The 25,881-nt window shown below is 35.2% G+C and overlaps 1 protein-coding gene across 1 annotated transcript; it reads left to right on the forward strand.

The window, feature by feature from the left end:
* The first annotated feature begins 18,971 nt into the window (after nucleotides 1-18,971).
* Nucleotides 18,972-19,310, forward strand: LOC120073564 (uncharacterized). The gene has a single exon (XM_039026392.1). The coding sequence runs from the start codon at nucleotides 18,972-18,974 to the stop codon at nucleotides 19,308-19,310; it is 339 nt and encodes a 112-aa protein (XP_038882320.1).
* The last annotated feature ends 6,571 nt before the right edge of the window (nucleotides 19,311-25,881 follow it).

Genomic DNA, 25,881 nt, shown 5'->3' on the forward strand with positions numbered 1-25,881 from the left:
GAAAGTATAGCTGAGGTGAAAATATGAGGGGAAAAAAACCCCAAAATACAAGTTTTATATTTAGGCTTAATAAATTTGATTTTTTTATTTAATAAAGAATGAAAACTTTAATTATTACTATATTTTAAGAATATTGAAAAAGCCTCAAGGCCCAGGTCTTTAAGCCTTGGGGCTTCACAAAAGGAAAAAGCGTGCCTGAGGCATGCCTTATTTTGTGAACCTCGCCTTTTCATGCGAGGCGCCAGACAACCTGTATCTTGGGCCTAGGCACGTGCCTTGGTAGGCTTTTTAAAACACTGATCATGACCATAAGACTGAAAAAAAACTCAAACGGTGCTAATGTAGCTAATTCTCAAAAAAATCAAAACTTTCTCGAAATATTCTCGAAATATTTTCAAATTTGGAGGAAAAATGAAAATTTTCCCTACTAAAATTTCGAGATTTCGATGAAAAATTTTTGCCTTGATTGTTACGCTTCTATCTTAAATTTCTTTTGTCTCTAACTTATTTGGTATGAAATTATGGTACAATTTTTTTAATACCATAGATTGGGAGAATTCAAACTAGTCATATTAATGTGCTCACAAATTTTAAAGCTATGTCTTTATAGCAATATTTTTAAAGTTTAAAAACTAAAATAGATAGTTTAATGGTTTAAAAACTAAAATAGAATAAATCAAGGGGCATTTGCAAAAAGGGAAAAACGAAGTATATTAACTAGGTCAATAGCCCAAATATTTGTTATTTGCAAAAATAGCAAAAACGAAGTCTGACCCACATATAAAAGATGAAAAATGTCATAAATGCCCTCACTATTGATATACATTTCATACACTACTGATATACGCTTGATATAGTTAATTGATATACTTTATATACTTAATAATGATGCACTTAACTTATAAACTATTGATAAACCTGTCAATCATTCCCTTGTTTATATTACTAATATATTTAATACACTTGATTGGTATACTTGATTATGATACACTTCACTAATATATGGTAAATAAACTTGGTAATGATATACTCTTTTATAATGTCGATACATTTGGCTTACATATTGCTAATATACTTAATTGAGATATTGTTGGTAAACTTGATAATGGGGTGCTTATTTATGTTGATGACGTATTTGACTGAGTTGATATATTTAGTAATGATACACTTAGATTATTAAGAAAAAAAACACTTGGAGCTTCTTCTTCTTCATACACAAAAGACCTCCTCCCACCAACATATCTCTTTCACCAATTAGCACTGTTCCACACCATGTGCTGCTGCCCATTATTCTACATCCCCTACCACTTACCTCTGTCGACCATCACATGTTTGGGAGTCGGTCATTGCTTTTCTTTCTTTCTTTCTCTTTATCAATTGATTGCCTAGGGAAAATATGTAATAGAAAATAATTAGAAATCCATATTTGAAGTTTTTGCCATACTTACAAAATATCAAATATGAGTGATGTAGGGATAAAAGCCCTAAAGCAGCGAAAAAACAAAGACCCAACTCGTAATTATTTTAGATTTCAAAATACTAGTACATTGGGAAAAATACAGTATAATATAAAGACCTAAAAACCTCAACCTATTATAAAATTTAGGTTAAACATGCTGAACTATTAGGGAATTTAGTATTATAGAGAAGAAAGAAAAAAATTACCTACTTTCGTTGAGACTCAAACGAAAAGATCAATTCTCCTTGGGATTGAATGCACGAACACCATCAATTGGGAACCTCATTATTTTCTGAAAATTTGGGGTTATTGGTTTGTGAGAACCAGTCTCAAAATTGGGGGAAAAAGAGAATGTTAGAGAGCTTTTTCTTTTTACTAGAACGATTCTGTGAAAGGATCTTCTTCTAAAAAAAAATAATTCTTTATCTCTCAAGTATATGATATGAGAGCTTATTGGAGAGAGAGAAAACATTAACTGTGGATAGTAATCCACATTGCTTTTGATAACTCCAACGTATGGGAGTTATTATTATTTTATTTTTTTAGTAAATTAAAATAAAGAAATAATAAATAAATAAATAATGAAATCCAATTTAATTAATAAAATTCATTTAAATCATATTTAATGAACATCTCTCATATAATCTATAGTATTAATTCAGCTAATTAAATTAAATTAAATTAAATTAAATTAAATTAAATAATTAATTAATTCTCTAATTAATTAATTATTAAATTAAATATCAAATATTTAATTTAACCTACATTTGAATCATATTCAATTGTATTTCTCTCATAACCTATAGTTTTAATGTGCATCTAATACACATTAAATTTAACCTATAATGTTAATATGAATCCAATTCATATTAAATTAATATTTGAACTCCAAATATTTAATTCTCTCGTAAATTAATTTTGGATCATATCCAAAATGAAATTTATATTATAAAGTTTAATTAAAATATAAACTTTATATTATAATATATCATTATACATTATACTATTTCCTTAAATGATTTGAACATTTAAAACTCCATTCAACATATTTATCTCAATACCCTTTAAAAGCTAGGAACGAGACCTCATGTACCTGCAGATTAGAAACTCCAACAATATGAGATTAATTGGATAAACTTATTAACCACATTAATCAATATTCATTAATTGTGGGTACACTCTACTAAAGACCTACAACTGCACTATTCTCATTGCAGATATATTTTTGTGTCCATGGATATAGAGCAATAATAACAAGTTAGTCTTTCACGAGTGTTCGTAACATCAGTTGGGTTAAAATTGCTGTTTTACTCTTGGTTTACTTCTTTTTCCTTAAGTACTAGTGCTCCTTTAATGAACAACCTGTTTATGGTCCAACCATTAAATAGAAACTTCTCTCGGACTAGTGAAAGGGTAGAGCCCTTTGTTCAACTGCCGGAGATACCACTTAGGGGAACACTAATTTGCTTACCCTAAAGACGAGAAGAGTGAAATCCATCTTGTATTATTATGTTCCCAACTCTCTTCTCAGTCTCGACACCAAAATGGTAGGCATATTGAGTCGGCGAACTGACCACTCTTACCCATACAAATCAAAGAACAATCCCTTTGAATAGAAGTTCATAATACACTTAGGATTAAGACTAAGTTGCCTAGGTCATCCTATTGAAATAGAAACCTAACTAGTCAATGGAGTTACATCTAGTGATTACTATTTCGTAGTTCGATCTTATTCAAACTCATTGCATAGGATACCTCCACTCGCATGTCACCTACATAACGTGTTGGATTATTGCGTATCAAATACAAAATGGGTTGTCTCCATAGTATCACCAGGATAAGCTACCTAGCCTTATCCTTATACTGTAGACCCTTTAAGCTGTATCTTGAACATTGATCCTCATATGTCTCTGCATATAGTTCAATATTCATAAGATAGCCTAGGATGTTAGTTTAAGATAAAATAAATACAATACAATCAATAACACTTATTGAAATAATATCGATAACTCTTTATTGATGGCAGTCAATTATTTACATTTTCTATCTACAAGTTTTAGACCATAAAACGCAACAGGTGATGTATCTACAAAATACCATATTCAATTTTCCATCTATTGCAATTTCCCATAAAAAAGGTAATGACAGAAAATGCATCTTCAAAATTATTGGGATTGGTGTTCTAATTCTCCCGGAGTCTCGTTGTTTGTAATGATACACGTTGTTTTATGAGTACAATAATCGTTAATTCATTCTGGCATTTACTTATATCCAATAAACAAAGCTCCGTGGTTATCTTATGGAAACTTAAGCATGTATATGTGATATACAAATGGATCATGCCTTAAGTGATAACCTAAATAGGTATGTAGTATAAGGATTAAGGTGGGATACCAGATCCTGGTGACACTACGGATACGACCTGCTTTATAGAGGTTTGCAAGTGTTGTAAACTACTATAGATGGTAGATCTTGATCATTCATGTGGAGACATGTGAGCGGGGGTGTCCTATACAAAGAGTTTGTATAAGATCAAACCATGAGATGACTAGAATCTGTATACAACGTCGTTGATACTAAAGACTTACATCTCACCTAAACGACCATAGGTGACACGACCTTAATCCTGAGTGTTTTGAGAACTCCAAACATTGAGAGCGGTCCTTTAATTAGTATGGGTGAGAGTGACCAGATTGCCAACTCAATATGCCTACCTTTTTGGGGACTTGTCTGATTTAGGAGTTGGGAACTCAATACATAAGATAGAATTCACTCTTTTCCCAAAGCAGGGATAAGTAGAGAGATTGCAACCTTAAGGGCTGATTCCGGTGCTTGAACATAGTGGCCATAGCTTCTCTTTGGAAGAGCGGACTCAATCATAGTAGGAATATGACTTATGTTCACTAGAGGATTCAGTGATACTTAAGAGTTAGATGTAACTATAGGGGCATAACGATTATTGGCCGAGCTGTACTTATGAACGATCTATGAAAGGTTGTCACATTGTTGATTGGTTAAGATAGACACATAATATATCTGTGGTGAGGAAAGTTCAGCTGTCGATCTTTAATGAAGTGCCTGACAGTTAACGGATGGTGGATCCCGTGATTAAAGAGTTTAGTCAATCATTCATGCACCGTTGGAGCTTTGAGCTACAGGTCCATAAGGTCCCCTTGGTAGCTCAATGGATTCAAGTTGAGGATTAGTTCGTGGTGTTTATTTGAAATGTTCAAATTGACAAGAGGTAATTCGATTATATATGATATGATCGGTATGGTGTATGAAATATATCCAGTGGAGGATTAATGTAAATGAGATTTACATTAAGTGCCATGGAATAGAAAAAGAACTATAGTTTGTATGTTTCATGAGATGAAATATTAAAACTATAGGTTATGAATATAGTATGATAAGTTTGTTATCATTTATATTTATAATAATATTGATTATTGGATAATTATCTCTTTTTTTCTCTAACAACCAATTGAGTGTGAGATTATTGGTGGTTTCATAGTAACCGTGAAATAAAAGGAAAAATGTTTTCCTAATTTTAGTAAGTGAAAAATATTTTTGAGATTTCCAATCTCGGAAAATTTTTTACGGGAAGTTGTCAAGTAAATTGGATTTACTAAGCAACAGCTTAGAGTAAGGTAAACGATCATGGAGTGTTAGTAGACGATAGACACTCAGCTAAGCGATGAGCTAAACAATCGCATAGTTTTTACTAGACGATCACTTAGTTTTTGCTAGACGATTGAGCATCAACCTATACGATAGATTCTTCCTTCTCCCACTAGCTCAATCGTTTACATGATTGTGTTTCCTCCGGTCTTCTGCTTCAAACCAAGTGCACACAGAACCTACCCTCGAGATTCTCACACTGAGAATACTAAGGTAGCCTTCTTGGTGGTATCATACTCAACTCGACACTGTCGACATTCTGTGGGGGCTGTTCGTGATGTTCGGGGAATTGGTGACCTTGGCGATCGCTAAGTTAAAGTGCATCATGTTTGTGCAGTGTAGCGGTTGTAGCTGTGATCGAGTGTTCATGATCAAGGAGCTTTGTGATGAGTCGACAAAAGTGTGTTACTGTTTTCCTTGATCTTTTTACTGCATAACTATATGTTTTTATTTGAGATTGTAATTGTAAAGTTCATATATGATTGTAATTTGGAATGATCTTTCTACTGCTTATAAAAATCGTCATAATCGATTTTGTTCAATTGGTATTAAAGCCAGGTTGTTCTGATATTCCAAATTTCAATTATGTTTTGAACTTCTTTTATAGTCTTTGTGGGTTTTCTGCATTTGTGTTTAATTGTTAAATGCTTATATGGATGGAGTTGATAAATGTTTACGGGTTTAAGTGCCTTTTTTTAAAGCTTTCTTCAATTACAAAGTGTTAATTTGTAAGAGCCCTGTGTTTTTGGGCGTAATTAGCTTGTAATCGAGTCTGGAATTCAAAGAATTTGAGTTAGTCGAGTCGTTTTTTGATGAAGTTTCGAAGCATGGAGATGCAGTTCTCAACGAGGAAGAAGACCAACGATGAAGTTTCGAACCAAGGTAAACGATCGTTGGCATTTATCTATGCGACCGTGTAAAGTTTTCTATACGATCGTGTAGTATTTACTAAACGATCATTTAGCTATGCTAAACGATGGGGTAAGTCGTTTGCTCTATCGGATAGCGTTGATTGCCCGATCACGTAGGCGCTGGAGGTAGACAATCGTAGTGGGAGCATTTGATGCTCATTGTTTGGTAAAAGGCGTGCGCTTGACGATCATGTAGTTAGCAAGCCTCATCGCTTAGTTACTACCTACACGATTGCACCGTATACGATATGAAGGTGCTAGCTAAGCGATCATGTAGACGATGGTGTTTTGCTGCATCGTAGTCATTTAGATGTTCGCGTAAGGCGAACGTTGTACGGAGTGTGCTAAGCGATCGCGTATCGTGCTTCATCGCTTAATAAAAGGTACACGATCGTCGCTAAACGATCGTTTAGCTCTGGGAGCATTGGTAAATGACAAAGCGAAGTGTTTATTCTTTTGTGTAGACGATCGCAGGGAGTTTAGTACACGATGGTTGGAGATGCATTGCTTCGCCCGAGCGGTTCAAGACCCGGTTTGCCTGTTTGAACCGGAGACTCCTTGGTTTTGTAATAGTTAGCATTAGTTTTGTTGATTTAATGCAATTCTATCCAGTTCATCAACATTTGTTAATTATACATGTGATGTATGGTTTTTATATGGAAAAATGTTTGGCATATATTTTAAAACCCACCTTAGGTTATGCAATCATTCATGCATCATGTATTATAAATGTGATAATCTAGCACAAAGAAATTACATGAAAGCATATGCATGCATCATGAAATATAAGAGTTATATGTTGCATGCAACAAGCATTATCATGCGTCATTCTATTATTATAAGTGTTATATTCTAAAGGTGAATGAAAGCATATTGCGCTTATTTCATTGCTGTTTTGTATAAGTGTTATATAAAAGAAGTAGCAATGAATGAACAATGCATTGAACATGACACTTAGGCTGTTTATAATCGTTATGAATTACTTACATGTCTTAGCTTAGCATTGTGGTTTTGGTTGTTTCCATTTATAAGTGTTATAAAGGAAATTAGAACTAAAATCGATAAGAAAGAGTTGCATGTGGACTTAGGGTGAACTCAAGTTTTTTAAAAGAGTTTTAAAATTGGATTGAAATAGACTTAAGGCCAAATGGTTCTAAAGAGTTTAATAACTTAGATTAATCTTTCAAAATCGATTTAATAGAATTAAATTGATTGGCATAAAAGATTAAATTTATTTTAAATCTATCTATAAGGGACTTTTTGTCTAAGGCGAGTTCTGTCTGGGCTGGGGTTCTTAAGTTGACGGAAATGTAACCCCCCACCTAGGAACCTACCTGGAAAGGTGAATTAGATAGATTTTCAACAAGCATGCGATAATTTGGTCAAAGTCTCCATTAAAGAGTTTAATGGATGATGATCAAAAGTTTTTTAACTATCCAAGGTAAAAGTTATTCTTGGGCAAACCTAAAAGTCACTTAGTTAAAATCCTTAGTCGTGTTTTTTCTAAGTAAACTAAATCCTAGGTTATAAAATACTCAGTGGGAGGAAGGGATGTATCTAATATGTTTATGATTCCACTCCCATTTCTCCCTGAATGTTCACACCGTGAGATTCATACTTGGCCTCGTGGTGCCTTGGGAGCATCACCCTTCGGATGGTGTTTGCATGAGTCAATATCAAGGTGGACGGAGAGAGTGTTTATAGTAAGTGAGTGAAGGGTGTGTGTCAACACATCCTATGGTCTCTGTCAATGGTTCACACCGTGAGACCATTCTATACTCCCTCGTGGCGCCCTAGCAGCGTCCCCCTTCGGATGGGTTTTGTACAGTTGGTCAAGATCAAGGTGAACCCTAAAAATGGAAAGGGTCGCTTTAGGTTTTTCCACAATCGAATTTTTTCCCTTTGGATTGGCTTTTTGGGGCAGATCTCTAGGGCCTAAAATGGTGGGTCACACTTACGAGAGATTGTTAAGTAAGTTAATAATCTCTTGGCCAAATAAATGATGGCAAGTCGTTATAGGAGCAAGAGTTGTTCTAGTATTGATGACTAGTTGATAACTTCTCAATTCAGAGGAGGGATAATTAACCTCCCTTTAGTGGCTTTTGTCTTAAACCTTTGAGATGTCACTGCAAAACTCATATAGGGTTCATATTAGTTTTGCAAAAACCTTATTGGATGTTGTTCGTTTTACAAAGGGTACTTGCTTAAAACCTAACATAGGTCAATGTGTTTTTCTTTTCAACAACTCGTTAGTATTTCCGTTTAGTGCTTTTAATATGATTGATACATACAGTAGAAAGAATCTTGTAAAACGTATGTCGTGGCAAACGACCTCGGTTTTGTCATGGTTGAGGAGTGTCCTCAAGTCCCGACCCTTAATGAACTGCAAAGTGTTTGCAATGTATATGAGGTGTAGATGAAGGCTAATTCATTGGTGCGACTTCACATTTTGGCTAACATACCTGATGTTTTGGCCAAAAGGGTTGAGAACATGGTCGTTGTATGCAAGATCATGGACTCGTTGCAAAATTTGTTTAAACGTCAGTTCTTACTTTTCGAGCACAAAGAGATGGATGATGAAACCAGTAGTGTCAGTTGTTCTGACACTGATCCTACTACTCTCTAAAAGAGGAGGAAAGACAGTAAATCTGATTTATTGGTGTTGAAGACGTGTTTGGTAGAGAATGATGATTCTGCCTGGATCTTAGATTCGGGTGCTACCAGTTATGTCATTTCCTCTTACCAAGGATTCAGTTCCTGGCAAACGTTGCCATAAAGAGAGATGACTCTACAGGTCGGTACTGGTGAGGTTGTTTCAACTGTTGCTGTAGGCAAGCTGAAGTTATTTATTGACAAGAAATGTTATGTGTTATTGGAAATGTTTTCGTAGTTCCTCATATTAAGAAGAACTTGATCTCGGTTTCTTGTCTCATTGAACAAGGGTATACCATCTCTTTTTCTGAGAATAAAGTGTTTATTTTCAAGAATGAAACGAAGATTGGTTATGGTTCAATGGAAAGTAACTTATGTACTAAGGCCTTAGTCATAAAAACCTTGTTTAACACTGAAATGTTAAGTATGACAATAACAGCTAAAAGACCAAAGGTTTTTCCTAAAGAAAACGCCCATCTTTGAAATCTAAGATTAGGTCACATCAACCTTAATAGGAATGAGAAGTTAGTGAAAATTGGACTTCTAAAGAGTTTAGAATAAAACTTCTTTCCAATATGTGAATCATGCCTTGAAGGAAAGATGACCAAAGGACCTTTTACTAGAAAAGGTGACAGAGCCAAATCGAAGCCTTGGAGCTTATACATTTAGACCTCTGTGGTTCGATGAATGTTAGAGCTCGAGGTGGGTATGAATATTTCATCTCTTCCATAGATAATTATTCAAGATTCGGGTATCTCTACCTAATGCAACGTAAGTCTAAAGCTCTTGAATAGTTCAAGGAGTATAAGGCTGAAGTTGAAAACTTATTAGGTAAAAAGATAAAAAGACTACGGTCTGACCGTGGTGGAGAGTATATGGACCTCCAATTCCATAACTATATGATAGAACATGAGATTGCGTCCCAAATCTCAGCCCCTGGTACACCTCAATAGAATGGTGTATTAGAAAGGAGAAATAGAATCTTGTTGGACATAGTTCGGTCTATGATGAGTTATGCTCATCTTTCGACTCGTTTTGGGGTTTTGCAGTGGAGGCTGCATGTTATATCCTGAACAACATTCCCTCAAAAAGTGTTTCTGAAACACATTTTGAGTTGTGGAGAGGTCGTAAAGGTAGTTTACACCACTTCAGGATTTAGGGCTGTCTGACATATAAGCTCGTGACTAACCCAAAGAAGTTGGAACTGTGTTTATAGGTTTGCCTCTTTGTAGGTTACCCCAAGGAAGCGAGAGGTGGATACTTCTATGATTCAAGTGAGAATAAAGTGTTTATTTTTACAAATGCTATCTTCTTCGAAGAAGACCACATCCGAGATCATAAGCCATAAGTAAGCTTGTTTTGCGTGAGATTTCTTGTGAGACTGAGACTACTGAGGATTCAACAAGAGTTGTTGAAGAGACTGACAAATTAACATGAGTTATTGAGGTCGGTACATCTAGTCAACCAGCTCAAGAGTTGAGACGACCTCAACGTAATGAGAGGGTTATGAACCTACCGGATCGTTGTATAGGTTTGACTGAAGCAAAAAACGTCATTTCGAATGATGGGTTTGAGAATCCATTGTCTTTTAAGAAAACAATGGAGGATGTTGACAAAGATGATTTGGTTAAGGCCATGAACCAGAAAATGGAGTCTATGTACTTCAATTACGTCTAGGAGCTTGTTGATCCACCTGATGGGGTAAGACCTATTGAGTGTAAGTGGATCTATAAGCGAAAGAGAGGTGTAGATTGAAAAGTGGGCTAGACTTGCGGTAAAGGGTTATACCCAAGTTGAGGGAGTTGACTTTAAGGAAACTTTCTCACCTATTGTCATACTCAAGTCTATCCGAATTCTCTTGTCTATATCCACATTTTATGGTTATGAAATATGGCAAATGGACGTCAAGACTGCCTTTCTTAATGGTAATCTTGAGGAGACCATGTATATGACTAAACTAGAGAGGTTCATCGTTCTAGATCAAGAGCAAAAAGTTTGCAAGCTTAATAGGTCCATTTATGGGCTGAAACAAGCATCTTGATCATGGAGTATCAGATTTGACACTGCGGTCATGTCCTTTGCTTTGATCAGAACGTTGATGAGCCTTGTGTCTACAAGAAGATCATCAATAACTCAGTAGTTTCCTGGTACTGTATGTGGATGATATCCTACTCATTGGAAATTATGTAGGGTATCTGACTGAGATTAAGAAATGGCTAGCTGCCCAGTTCTAAATGAAAGATTTGGGTAAGGCATAGTATGTTCTAGGGATCCAGATCTTTCGGGATCATAAGAACAAATGGTTAGCCCTATCTCAGGCATCGTACATCGTTCAAATGTTGATCAGGTATAGTATGTAGGATTCCAAGAGGGGTTTATTACCCTTCAGGCATGGAATCATTTTGTCTAAGGATCAATGTCCTAAGACACCTGAAGAGGTTGAAGAGATGAGACGAATTTCCTATGCTTCAGTTGTAGGAAGCTTAATGTATGCAATGTTGTGAACCAAACTTGACATTTTCTACGCAGTATGGATTGTCAGTTGGTATCAGTCCAATCCAGGATTTGATCACTGGACGACGGTCAAGACGATCCTCAAGTATCTTCGGAGAATGAGGGACTACATGCTCGTGTATGAATATAAGGATCTGATCCTTACTAGATACACGAACTCTGACTTTCAGACCGATCGAGATTCTCGTAAATCGACATCGGGGTCAGTTTTCACTATGAATGAAGGGAATGTAGTATGGCGAAGCATCAAGCAAGAATGCATCGCGGACTCCACTATGGAATCCGAATAGTAGCCTCTTGTGAAGCAACTAAGGAAGCTGTTTGGCTGAGGAAATTCTTTTCAGATTTGGAATTTGTTCTAGTTATGGATTTGCCTATCACTCTTTATTGTGATAATAGCGGGGCAGTGACAAATTCAAAGGAGCCTCGGAGTCTTCGTTAGGGTAAGCACATAAAGTAAAAATATCACTTGATCAGAGAGATTGTGCATCGCGGTGATGTGATTGTCATGAAGATCGCATCGGAGCACAACATTACTGAGCCCTTTACAAAGGCTCTCACGGCTAAAGTGTTCGAGGGTCACCTGGAGAGTCTTGGTCTGCAGGACATGCAACACCTTGTCTAGGGCAAGTAGGAGATGATACTGGGATATTACCTAGTTTATTTTATATTGTACACGTTTTCTATTGTATTGTACATCAGTCTCCCGAGGCATTAAAACAAGTGGGAGATTGTTGGGATTAGTGTCCTAATTCTCTCGGAGTCTCTTTGTTTGTAATGATACATATTGTTTTATTAATAAAATAACTATTATTTAATTATGACATTTACTCATATCCAATAAATAAAGCTCCGTGGTTATCTTATGTAAACTTAAGCATGTATATGTAATATACAAGTGGATCATGCCTTAAGTGATAATCTAAATAGGTCTATAGTATAAGGATTAAGGTGGGATACCTCATCTCTGTGACACTACGAATACGGCCTGCTTTGTTGAGGTTTGCAAGTGTTGTAAACTACTACGGATAGTAGATCTTGATCATTCATGTGGAGACATGCGAGCAGGAGTGTCATATACAAAGAGTTTGTATAAAATCGGACCTCGAGATGACTAGAATCTGTATATAATGCCGTTGATACTAGAGACTTACATCTCACCTAAACGAACATAGGTGACACAACCTCAATCCTGAGTGTTTTGAGAACTTCTGTCTTTGAGGGCGGTCCTTTGATTAGTATGGGTGAGTGACCAGATTGCCAACTCAACATGCCTACCTTTTTGGGGACTTGTCTGATTTGGGAGCTAGGAACTTAATACATAAGATGGAATTCACTCATTTCCCAAAGCAGGGATAAGTAGAGAGATTGCAACCTTAAGGGCTGATTCCGGGGCTTGAACATAGTGGCCATAGCTTCTCTTTGGAAGAGCGGACTCAATCATAGTAGGACTACGACTTATGTTCACTAGAGGATTCAGTGGTACTTAAGAAGTTAGATGTAACTATAGGGGCATAACGGTTATTGGCCGAGCTGTACTTACGAGCGATTTGTGAAACATTGTCACACTGTTGATTGGTTAAACTTGACACATAATATATTTGTGGTAAGGAGAGTTCAGCTATCGGTCTTTATTGAAATGCCTGGCGGTTAACGAATGGTGGATCTCGTGACTAAAAAGTTTAGTCAATTATTCATGTACCGTTGGAGCTTTGAGCTATAGGTCCATAAGGTTCCCTTGGTAGCTCAATGGATTCAAGTTGAGGATCAGTTCTTGGTGTTGATTTGAAATGTTCAATTGACAAGAGGTAATTCAATTGTATAAGATATGATCGATATGGTGTATGAGATATATCTAGTGGAGGATAATGTAAATGAGATTTATATTAAGTGCCATGGAATAGAAGAAGAGCAAACGCAATGATCTAGCGCGTTCGTGTAGATGACATGTGAGTGAGAGTATCCTATGCAATGAGTTTGCATACGACTGGATTGAGAAATAGTAACCACTAGATGAAACACTGTTGACTAGTTAGGTTTCTATTTCAATAGGATAGCCTAGACAACGTAGTCTTAATCTTGAGTGTATTATGAACTTCCTGCTCATGAGGGATTGTCCTTTGATTTGTATGGGTGAGAGTGGCCAGTTCGCTGACTCAATAAACTTACCATTTTGGAGACAAGACAGAGTAGAGAGTTGGGAACATAATAATACACGATGGATTTCACCCGTTCACGACTTTATAGTAAGTAGATGAATGTTCTCTTAAATGGTATCTCTAGTATTTGAACAAAGAGCCCTACCCTCTAATTGGCCCGAGAGGGGTTTCTATTTAATTGTTGGACCAGAATTAGGTTGTTCATTACAGGAGCACTGGTACTTAAGGATGTGGAGGTAACCTAGGAGTAAAACGGTAATTTGACCCAGTTATTGTCACGAACACTCGTGAATGACTAACTTGTTGTTATTGATCTATATCCATAGACATGAAAATACATATGTAGTGAGTAGAGTGTAGTTGTGGGTCTTTAATGGAGTGTATCTACAATTAACAAATATTAATTAATTTGGTTAATGAGTTTAGCCAATTAATCTCATAACGTTGGAGCTTATGATCTGTAGGTCTATGAGGTTCATTTCCTAGCTTGGTAAGGAAATTGAGGTAATTATGTCTTGAGTAGAGTTTGAAATGTTTAGATTCACTTTGGGAAATAATGTAATGTATAACTATACATTATAATATAAAGTTTATATTTTAATTAAACTTTACAATATAAATTTAAATTATAATATAAAATTAAATTTTGAGAGAATTAAATATTTGAAAGAATTTAAATATTAATTTAATATGAATTAGATTCATATTAAAAATACAAGTTAAAAATTAGTGTGCATTTGATGTACATTAAAACTATATATTATGAGAGAAATACAATTGAATATGATTCAAGTGTAGGATAAATTAAATATTTGATATTTAATTTGGTAACTAATTGGGGAATTAATTAATGAATTATTTAATTTAATTTAATTTAATTTAATTAATTGAATTAAAATTATAGGTTATGTGAGAGATATCTCATTTAAATATGATTTAAATGAAATCATTAATTAAATAAGATTTAATTAAATTATTACTTTATTTAATTTGAATTAAGAGTTAACTCGGAGTTGATCGAAACATGGGATGACTCCCACGTTTCACTCTCTCTCTCCCCTTTGATAAACACCTGCAAATCGTATGCAGGTGAATGAGTTTTTGAAGGAAAAAAAAAAACAGAAGAGTTATATAATTCTTGCTCTCACAATTTCTCCTTCTTCCCAAATATATTGGTTCCCATAAACCACAAACCTCAATGATTCTTAGAGGATAGGGAGGTAACTTTTTTGTAGTGTTCGTGGAATTTCAAAGCATTGGAGAATTGTATTTTCGGTTCTACAAAAGTAAGGTTTCTATCCCTTTCTCTGTAGTTTTAATTTAAAGCATGCTTAACCTAGGATTTAATTTTACAGTAAGCTGAATTTTTTTTTTAGTCTCTATAATTATTTTACAATTTTCCAATGTCCTGGTATTTCAGAATACCCGAAATTAATTACGAGTAATGGTCCTCTGTGCGTTCGTCTGCTGCATTAGGGCTTTCATCTTTACAATTGGTATCAGAGCCAGGGCTTTCATCTTTACAATTGGTATCAGAGCCATCTTGTAGTCTTAATTAAGGTTTCTGAAATTTGTACTGGGTTTATGGTGAGATTAATTACAGTGTGAATGTATTTATGTATTTATTTATTTATTTATTTTTTTTTGTGAATGAATGTTTATGGTAATTTATGGCCATAGATTTTCATGTTTTTTATTCGATAAAATATTTTTAAAGGTCTTTTCATTTTTGAGCGTTTATCATGAAATTTCGATGTCTTCTATAAGTTCGTGGCCAAAACGAAGAACAGTCGAAGAATTTACCTAGAAACGCAATTTGGTATCGCAGCATTGCAACGCTACAACAATGCCACAATAGGGTTGCGTTGTGCACGGTTCAGCGGTAGTCTAGGATGGTTTGGTCTGATTCGACTGGTTAAAATTGGTTTGGTCTGATTTAGCACTAGGTTGGCTCGGTTCATATTTTTGGGGTCTGGTTCGAAGTGGTTTGAGTCTGTTCGAGTTGGTCTAGTTCAGTTTTGGAGCAGTAGAAGCTTGTTTTAAGATAAAAATAGTATAATTATTATAATTTATTGCTTTATTTTATCCTAAGGCTCATATTACCGGTTCATTTTCTATTTAAATGCTTTATGGATGTTATTTAAATCAATCCCACCATTGGTTAAGCATGTTCATGCATTTTGTAATGTATGGTTTTATTGCATGATGTGGATATGATTTCATAAGCTATTTAAGATATTTGGATATGTTAAATATATGAAATCAGAAAAACATGATGCATGACATTACTTAGGTAAATATAAAGAGTTATATTTACTAATGTCTTATATATGTTTGATGGATTTTCATGAGTTGTTTAATACAATTGTTATATTAATAATGTTGAAAATCAATTTGCATTAAGCATGACACATTCATAGTTTAATATAATTGTTATATTAAAGTAATGAAATGCATGTATTTTGGTTTTCTTGTTAATTAGAATTTGATTCTTAATCAGGTAAACCGTAGAAAGCATGATTATAGGGCTAGTAATTAATTTTGTCATAGTTATAAAATTAATATTTAGTAACTGTCAACTTATAATAAAGAGTTGCACATAAAATTAAGATATTAGGGAATTTAATTTAATTTTAAAATGTTTAAAATTAGTCTAAACCTTAGATCATATTAATTCTAATAAGATTAGAATTACATCCTATTTTGTTTTAATAGTTTTAAAATATGACTAATAGGACAAACAAGACTTTAGGTTATAATGGAACTCTACTGGTGAAGTTCTGTCTAGGTTGGGGTTCTTAAGATGACAGTTTACGGAACACCTTCTACCTGGGAACTAACCCGAATTTGAGTTGAATTAACCTTAATCCTGTTTGCATACAATGTCATTGGGATAATTAAATGGTTTAATTCACCTAGAATACTAGAGTAAAGACCTTATTATAAGAGTTATAATAGGCATATACTTAGATTCATTATCTGAAATTTAACTAAGTATAATAAAACCCTAAAATAGTAGAATACTTTAGTGGGAGAAAAATGGTATATGACATATCTCAACTTTTAGCTCTCACGTCCATAAGAGTTCATACTGTGAGATCGATGCTCGACTTTATTTCGCCCTAGGCGTAGCCTCCATAGGAAAAATGTTCATAGTAAGTGAGAAAAGTACACATGTCAACTTATCCTGTGGTCTCCTCCTTTAGGTTGCACCGTGAGTTTCCTATGGTAAGCCCGCGTGTCATCCTAAAGCAACCATCCCTTCGGAGGGCCTGATTATAGGATTCAAAACAACGCAAACTCCATTAATGGATAGGGTTACTTTCAACGGTTGTCTTTTCTTACGGTAGCCTATTCAAGTGTATCTATGGGATCCAAAATGAGAGGGTCGCACTTACAAGATGAATTAAGCTAGTTGATGAAGCATTGACCGGAAAATGTGAGCTAAGAACTATAGGAATAAGAGTTATTCTGGTATTAGTGATTAGCTGAGTTATTCTGGTATTTGTGTAATAGGTGAAGACAAATATAACTAATACGGTCAATTGTTTGTTATTTGTTTCAGCATGTCTTCCATAATAATTTCCTTGTTTAAGAATGAAAAACTAACTGTTGAAAATTATGCAACGTGTAAATTGTTGGATTTATGCCCTAAATCTCATAGGGCCCTATAGTTTGTAATTGTATTGTACAAACATTTTATTTATGTAATAAAATATGTGATGTTTTATACTAAAAATTAGTTGCATTAACCACAAACCAAAAAACTAACATCGAATATTATCTTTGTAGCTTAAACATGTATGTAGAAAAATACAGGTGGGTCATGTTTAAGTAATAACCTAAATAGTCCATAGTAGATGGATAAGGTTGGATATCTTATCCTAGTGACACTAGGAGTATGGCTCATTTATTGTAAAGTGCTATAAATGATATGATCCTGATCATTCATTTGGAAACATGTGAGTGGGAATATTCTATATAAAAGAGTTTGTATAAGACCGGACCACGAAAACTTTAGTCTCATTATATAATATCATTCATAATAGAGACCTTCATTTCACCAGGATAACCATAGGTAACATACCTGAATCCTGAGTGAATTGTGAACTCCTACCTATGAAAGCTGTCATTTGATTTATATAGGTGAGAGTGGCTAGATCGCTAACTTAACAAGCTTACCATTTTGGGGATTCGTCTGATTGGAAAGCTGGGGACACAGCTACACAAGAAGGAATTCGCTCCTTCCCCAATGTCGGGGGAAGTAGATAAATTGCTCATTTAGTGGCTGATTCCACGGCTTGAACAATGTGGTGTCATACCTTCTCTTGGCCCGAAAGAGGTTTGATCATAGTTAGACTATGATTTATTGTTCATTAGAGGGATCAGTGGTACTTAAGGAGTTAGATGTAACTACGGGTCGCAAAATGGTAATTTTAGCTCAGTTGTACTTACGAGCAATTTGTGAAGGGTCATCGTACTGTTGACTGGTTATATCCAATGGACACAGAAATATATTTGTAGTGCGAAGAATGCAGCTGTTGGTCTTTACTGGAGTGCCATGGGGTCTCTTCTGTAGCTCAGTGGGAAATAATGAGAATCAAATTTTTGATTAATTTGAATTGTCAAATTAATTGAGGGAATTAATTATACATGATATAGTTAATTAAATTTAATTATATATATGATATAATTGCTATAATGTATTTGATACATTATAATATAAAGTTTCTTTGGGAGGAAATAAATACTTAAATATGATTCAAATATTAATTATATGAATTTGATTCATATAATTAAATTTAATATAAATGAGGTTTATTTTAAATGCCATTGATGAGAGAATAGAAACTATAGGTAATATTGTATTTAATACAATATAGAATCTATAGGTTATGCGTTATATTTGATATAAAATATAGTTTAATATATATATATATATATTATATGTTAAGGTAGTTATCATATAAATATATATTAAATTGATTTATGAAAATAAATTATTCTATTCTATTTTATTTTATTTTAGAAATATTTTTGGGAGGGGGTTGTAACTCTCTTCCTGTCTTTTCTAATTAAAATGTGGTAGTAGGGAAGTAAAAAGAAGTTGTTCTTCTTCTTACTAGTGAGTGGGTTTCACAAGAGAGAGATACACAGAAAAGTTATGTGAGAATTGCTGAATAACATCACTTCCTCTCAATACTCTAATAATCATTCTCTTCCAAAATAGCCAGAGCCTACAAAGCTCATGGATTCTCATCTAGAGAATAAAGAGTGAACATTCGTGGTGGTGTTGTCGTTGACGGTTTGAGGGTTCGAGATTGGTCATGACAAAATTCAGAGAAGGAATTTCATAAAGAAAAGTTCTTCAAGGGTAAGGTTTCTTAAACCCTTTTTCATTCATATTCTCTATTTTAAAGCATGTTGTAATTTTCTTTTAAATGCATAATCTGTATGTTTTGCTGTAAAATTTATTTTTCGTAAATTTTGGGTATTTGGTTCGATCCCATGCTTCCGCTCAAGGACCATCAATTGTTCCTTCAAAAATCTAACTTGAATACAATTCCAGTTATAGATGATCTACAGTTCGTCTTAATGGAGGAATGTCCTCTAATCCCCGCTCATAATGCATCTCAAGCAGTAAGGGATGCTTATGACCACTGGACGAAGGCCAATGACAAGACCGAAGTCTATATCTTGGCAAGTCTGTCTGACGTCTTTATCATGAAACACAAGGCCATGATCATTACATGTCAGATCATGGAGTCCCTTTTGGAGATATTTGGACAACTGTCCTCTCAGATTCGGCACGAAACCCTCAAGTACGTTTGTAATGCGTGCATAAAGGAAGGCCAATCAGTGAAAAAACATGTTCTTGACCTGATGGTTCACTTTAATGTTGCCGAGATGAACGGTACTGTCATCGACGAGTAGAATTAGGTGTTCTTTATTTTAGAATCTCTTTTAAAGAGTTTCCTCCAATTTCACAGCAATGCGGTTATGAATAAAATAGAGCACACCATGGCTATCCTCCTAAATGAGTTGCAGACTTATTAGTCTATTATGAAATGTAAAGAATTGATAGACGGAGAGGCAATTGTTTCCCATTCGAAGAAGTTCCAGAAGAGTTCATCTTTTGGAACCTTTTGGAACTATGTCTGTTTGCTCATCTTTTGATTTTAAGAAGATCTAGAAAAAGAAAGGAGGGAAGGGGTGTTGGGTTTTATGTCTTAAAACTCGTGGTTTGTAAATAGTAGAACTTATTATGAAAATTCAATAAGTTGTTATTGAATATTGTTCTTTAGAAATCCAATGAACCAAAGTCCCTTGACTATTACATGAGTACTTGAACTTTATGTGGAGACATACAAGTGGATCAGGTTCGAGTGAATAGTCAAAATGATCTATAGTATATGAATAAGGTTGGGTGCCTTATTCTAGTAACACTATTGGATGCGGCCTAATCTATAGTTGTTACAAAGAGTTGTAAAGTGCTACATACGTAGTGATCCTAATTCGTGCATGTTGGGATATGAGGAGTGGGGGTGTCCTGTGCAAATGAATTTTGTGTAAGATCGGACCACGAAACCAGTCACTCTTACTTTATAACGTTGTTTACTGTTTAAGACTGACTATTTCAAAGCGATGACCTAGGTAACTTGACCTTAATCCTGAGCTAACTATGAACTCCTGTTTGTTTGAGATTATCTTTTGATCTATAAATGATGAGAGTAGACCAATTGCCTCTGCTCAATAAGTTTCCCATTTTAGGGATAGGACTGGATGAATAGTTGGGGACATAAGGTGGAAGACAGAATTCACTCCTACCCAATTAGAGTTAGTAGAGAGGTTGTTCCCTTCAAGTGCTGATTCTAGGTCTCGAACAAGAGTTCTCACCCTCTCGAAGTAATTTTGGAGGTAAAACAGAGATTCGACCCAGTCATTATTACGAGCAACCTGTGAAGGGTTAACTTACTAATCATGATTATATCGATTGGACAAAATATATTTGCAGTGAGGGGAGTTCAACTATAGGCTTTAATGGAATCATCCATGAGTTAACGAATAGGGGTTAGATCGGTCTAATAAGTTTAGCCGATTAATCTCGAATCATTGGAGCTCATGATCTGTAGGTCCGCGAGGTCCCCCTACTAGCTCGTAAATGGATTAGCTCTAGAGTAGCATGATTAGTTAATTTGAAGTGTCCAAATTAGAATTAAATGAAATTGGAGAAATAATATTTAAATATTTGAAGATGAAATTGTGCAAAAATTAATTTAATAATTGATATTAAATTAATTATAATTATTTAAATTGTTTAAATAATTATTTATTAATTTTATTAAGAAAATAATTTATGAAATTAATTTTGTAAAATAATAATATTTTCAATTTTATTAAAAGAATTGAATTATGAAATCAATTTTGATACATTGAAAAAGAAAGGAAAATCACAAAATGGAAAAATGGCTTTTTCCATTGTCTTCTTCCAAATGGCTCACTAAAAACCCAACTTTAAGTCTTCATTAACTCCAAGCATGAGCTGCATCTCATACAGCAAATATTTTTGCATGAATATCTGCAATATACTGAAGAGATTGGAGTGTTTTAAAGGAAGGAAACCGATAGAATTTCTCTGAAAAATTCATAGAAGAAGGGCGTTCTTCACGTTGGGTTGTTGTAGTGAGTTAGTCTCCAAATTCCCTTAATTCAGGCTTATTTTGAGTCCCACTACTCAATTTAGAGCACCAAGAGGATAGTAAGGAAGATATTGGGGTGGCCTACAACAAGATTCATAGGAGATTTGCAGTTGGATGTCAAGCTTAGAGGAAGTAGTTCAAAGGTATGTCTTGAAACCCATTCATTTCTGCCGAAGCATGCTTTCATTTTTGTCAAAATTATTGAATTAGAGTGCTTATGGATCTTGGTAACTTCTGTTGCACGATGGTATGTTCCAACAAGGGGAAGACTCCTACTGTTGGGAAAGGAAAGGGCAAGGCCAAGGTAGCCGACAAGGATAAGTGTTTCCACTATAATGTGAATGGTCACTAGATACGCAATTGTCCCAAGTACCCTGCCCAGAAGAAGAAAGAGAAGGAAGGTACATATGATTTACTGGTTCAAGAAATTTGTTTAGTGAAAAATAATCATAATGTTTGAATACTTGATTCAGGAGCCACTGTTCATGTTTATTCTTTTTTACAGGGAATTAGTTCCTTTCAGCAGCTCGAGGAGGGTTAAATGATGCTCAAGGTTGGAATGAGAGATGCCATTTCAATTCATTAGTGGGAACTGCTAAGTTGTTTGATACTTAATTTTGGATAATTTATATATAGTTCCTAAAATTAAGAGGAATCTTGTATCTATTTCTTTTTAATTGAACAATCTTGTTTTTTTTTTCATCAAATGAAGCATTCATTATGAAAAATCGTGTGACTATTTGTTCAGCTAAACTAGAAAACAACTTATATGTGTTAGGACTGACTGAACCAAAAGTACTTTTAAATCGTGAGATGTTTAAAAATGCAAATACTAAAACAAAAAAACAAAGAATTTCTCCAAGTAACAATAATACATATCTTTGGCATTTGAGATTAGGTCACATAAATCTCGATAGGATCGGGAGACTGGTAAAGAAAGACTTTTAAGCGATTTAGAAGATGATTCATTACCTCCATGTGAATTTTGTCTTGAAGGAAAAATGACTAAAATACCTTTTATTGGAAAAGGTTATAGAGCCAAAGCACCCTTAAAGCTCATATATTCAGATCTTTGTGGTCCAATGTGAGGAGGGTACGAATACTTTATCTCTTTCATAGATAATTATTTGAGGTATGTTTACTTAGACCTAATGGAAAATAAGTCTGAAGCCCTTGAAAAGTTCAAGGAGTATAAGGCTGAAGTTAAAAACCTGCTAGGTAAAACGATTAAAACATTTAGATCAGATCGGGGTGGAGAGTATATGGATTTAGAATTTGAAGACTATATAATAGAACATGGAATCTAATCCCAACTTTCAACACTTAGTACACCTCATCAGAATGGTGTATCAAAAAGGAGAAATAGAACCTTGTTAAACATGGTTCGTTCTATGATGAGCTATGCTCAATTGCCTAGCTTGTTTTGGGGATATGTAGTGGAGACTGCAGTTCATATCTTGAATAATATTCATTCGAATAGTGTTTTTGAAACACCTTTAGTGTTATGGGGGCAGGGAGGAAGGGGGCGTAAACCTAGTTTAGTTATTTTAGAATTTGGGGTTGTCCTACACACGTGCTAGTGATAAATCCTAAGAAGTTGGAACTGAAGGAACTCGTATTAGAGAACCTTGAGCGGAAATGGATCGACCAAATTCCATAATTTATTGAATACAAAGTTTTACGGTAAACAAGCAATAATATATGCATTTACAATTAAATTACAGTATACTTTAAAAGGAAAGGGTTTCAAGAAACTTCATCTTTTAAGACATTTCCTCTTGTTATCCCTCGAACAAAGTCACGAACAACTTAAAAACCTTCTTCAAGATAAGCTTCGAACAAAAACTCGAACACTACCACAATGAAACCTTGGTATTCTCATGGTGAGAACCCAAGAGTGGTAGCATCTGACTATTTTGGTTAAGAGGAAAAGCTTAAGGTGGAGGAGGAAGACTCTCTATAAACTCAAGACAAAGTACAGAACTCTTATGTCTTTCTTTATCTTAATCATTTAACCAACTTCAACGTCAAGAACAAGAAGAAAACAATTTTCTTTTTATTCTCTTTTGACAAATAGTATAACCACCCCCACTAATGTGGGTGGAGAGAAAAGATGGGGAAGGGACATTTAATATACAATATAGACTATAGTTTCTTTTCTCAATAATATGACATTTAATATAAATCATATTTATATTAGATTGAACAACTATAAATCCCATTCATAGAAAATATAGTCGAATTTCATTCAAATATTTATTTCCTCCCATTAAGCTATAATATATCAAATACATTATAATAATTATATCACATATAATTGAAACAACTTAATTATATCATATATAATTAAATCCCTCCATTAATTTGAACAATTCAAATTAATCTAAAAATTGATTCTCAATTAAATCCTATTGAGCTACCAAGGGGACCTCATGGACCTGTAGTTTGAAGCTCCAACGGTTCGTGAATAATTAACTCCACTCTTCGCACTACAGATATATTTTTGTGTCCATTGGATATAACTAATCAATTATACGATGACCCTTCACAAATTGCTCGTAAGTACAGTTGAGCCAAACTACCGTTTTGCCCTTGTAGTTACATCTAACTTCTTAAGTACCACTGATCCCTCTAATGAACAATAAATCATAGTCCTACTATGACTAAACCCCTCTTGGGCCAGGAGAGAGGGTGGCACCACATTGTTCAAGACCCAGAATTAGCACTTTAGGGACCAATTTATCTACTTACCTATGCATCGAGGAAGGAGTGAATTCCATCTTGTGTGGCTGTGTTTCCAACTCCCCAATCAAACGAATCCTCACAATGGTAGACTTATTGAGTCGGCTATCTGACCACTCTCACCCATACAAATCAAAGGACCGCCCTTATAGGCAGGAGTTCGCAACTCACTCAAGATTTAAGTCATGTTACTTATGGTCATCCTGGTGAAATATAAGTCTCTATTATAAACGGTGTTATATGATGAGACAAAACATTTCGTGATCCGGTTTTGTACAAACTCCTTTGTATAGATTATCCACGCTCGCATGTCTATACATGAATGATCAGGATTAGATCATTTGTAGAACTTTACAACAATTGTAACACCTACAAAGCGGGCCATACTCGTAGTGTTACAAGGATAAGGTACCCAGCCTTATCCTGTTGGGCCATGCATATACTACAGGCCATTTAGGTTATCACTTAAACATGATCCACCCATATGTCTCTACATACATGTTTAAGTTACAAAGATAATCTTTTCTTTAGGTGGGATCATAGCATTTTGCACTGCAGCCACTATTGCGATCTTTTCTTCCTCATTTTGTTCCTCTTTCAATCTTGCAGAGTTACTGATGGTTGAACTTCTTTTGTCTCAAGATCTAGAGGCTTAAGGGTGGACGCAACTTCAGGGTCTATTTTCTCGGGCTTCTCCAAACAATAGGTCAACAGGTCATTGGTTGTCACCGCATTCAAGTTGGTCATAATGGGCTTCTCCCCTACTTCCGCAGTCATGTTGTCGCTTAGCAAAGAGACTATTAAGCATTGTTCCTTGCCGTTACCCCCAGCATTGTGAGGGAGCTCAGTTGAGCTCAGCAACGCTTCTTGTGGTCTATTTTTTAGCTCGCCTGCAATTTTTTCCATTTGAATTTCGAGATTTCTAATGGATGTAGCTTGATTCTGAAGCACTGATTCGTTTTTCTCAATGTATTGCTTCAACAAGCTCTCTAAGGACGAAGATTGCAGTGTTTGTGAGCTGCTAGCTTGGCTATGTGCTGGACCGTTGTTTTGCGGAAAAAACTCGGGTGGCCCTCCTTTTTGTGCCACAGGTTGAAAGCTTTGTTGATTATTTTTTCACGCAAAATTTGGGTGGCTTTGCCACTCGGGCTTACTGTATCAGAATAGGGATTATTTCTCATGAAGCATACCGACTGTGGGTTTGTTGGGCATTCTTCCATCGGGTGAACATCTCCGTAAATGACACAACTTGCGATCATTTGAGTAATTGCGCTGACCTGCCCTTTCTTCGCTCCCGTATTATTAATTGTGATGCCTTGTATCAAACTCATCATCGCAGTCATTTGATTTTGCCGGGATGCGATGGCCCCATTGTTTGCGTCATTATCTTTAATTGTTAATCTCTGATCGTTTTCCCTTCAATTCTCATGATTTTTGAAAATGGGATCAAGTATACTCTTTGCCTTCCCCTATGTTTTGTCGAGCAGACCACCAGCAGCTGCCGCATTGGCATACGGTCTGCGAAGAGGGATTCAGTCCTTGGTAGAAAATCTCCATTTGTAGGTTGTCGTTAAGCCATTATATGGACAGTCTCTTACCAGCCACTTGAACCTCTCCCAGGCATCGCTGAGCAATTCGTCATCTTCTGGTTCAAAATTTGTTATTAATTTCCTTCTCCTAGCATTCTCGGTTGGTGGGAAAAACTTCTTTATAAATTTTTCCACCACCTATTCCCACGAAGTTATCTCTCCCGGTTTGAGAGAATATGCCCATTTTCTCGCCTGATCACACAAAGCAAATGGAAACAGAGTTAGTTGAACTTCTTCGGTGGAGATATTTAGAAACACAAAAGTGTTGCAGATTTCTATGAAGCTCCGGAGGTGGGCGTGTGGGTCTTCACCACGCCTTCCTCCAAACTGCCCAGCAGCCTGAATCATCTACAGCTTTATCGACTTTATTTCGAACCTCGATCCATCTAACGCCGGCCTCATGATTCCTGGAGAGAAATCATAGAGGTTCGGTGATGCATAGTCCTGGATGGGTCTATTGCGGTCATTCGCTAG

The sequence above is a fragment of the Benincasa hispida genome, chromosome 3 (genome assembly GCF_027475165.1).
Source record: "Benincasa hispida cultivar pf3 chromosome 3, pf3_genome.v1.1, whole genome shotgun sequence".
NCBI classification, from domain to species: Eukaryota; Viridiplantae; Streptophyta; class Magnoliopsida; order Cucurbitales; family Cucurbitaceae; genus Benincasa; species Benincasa hispida.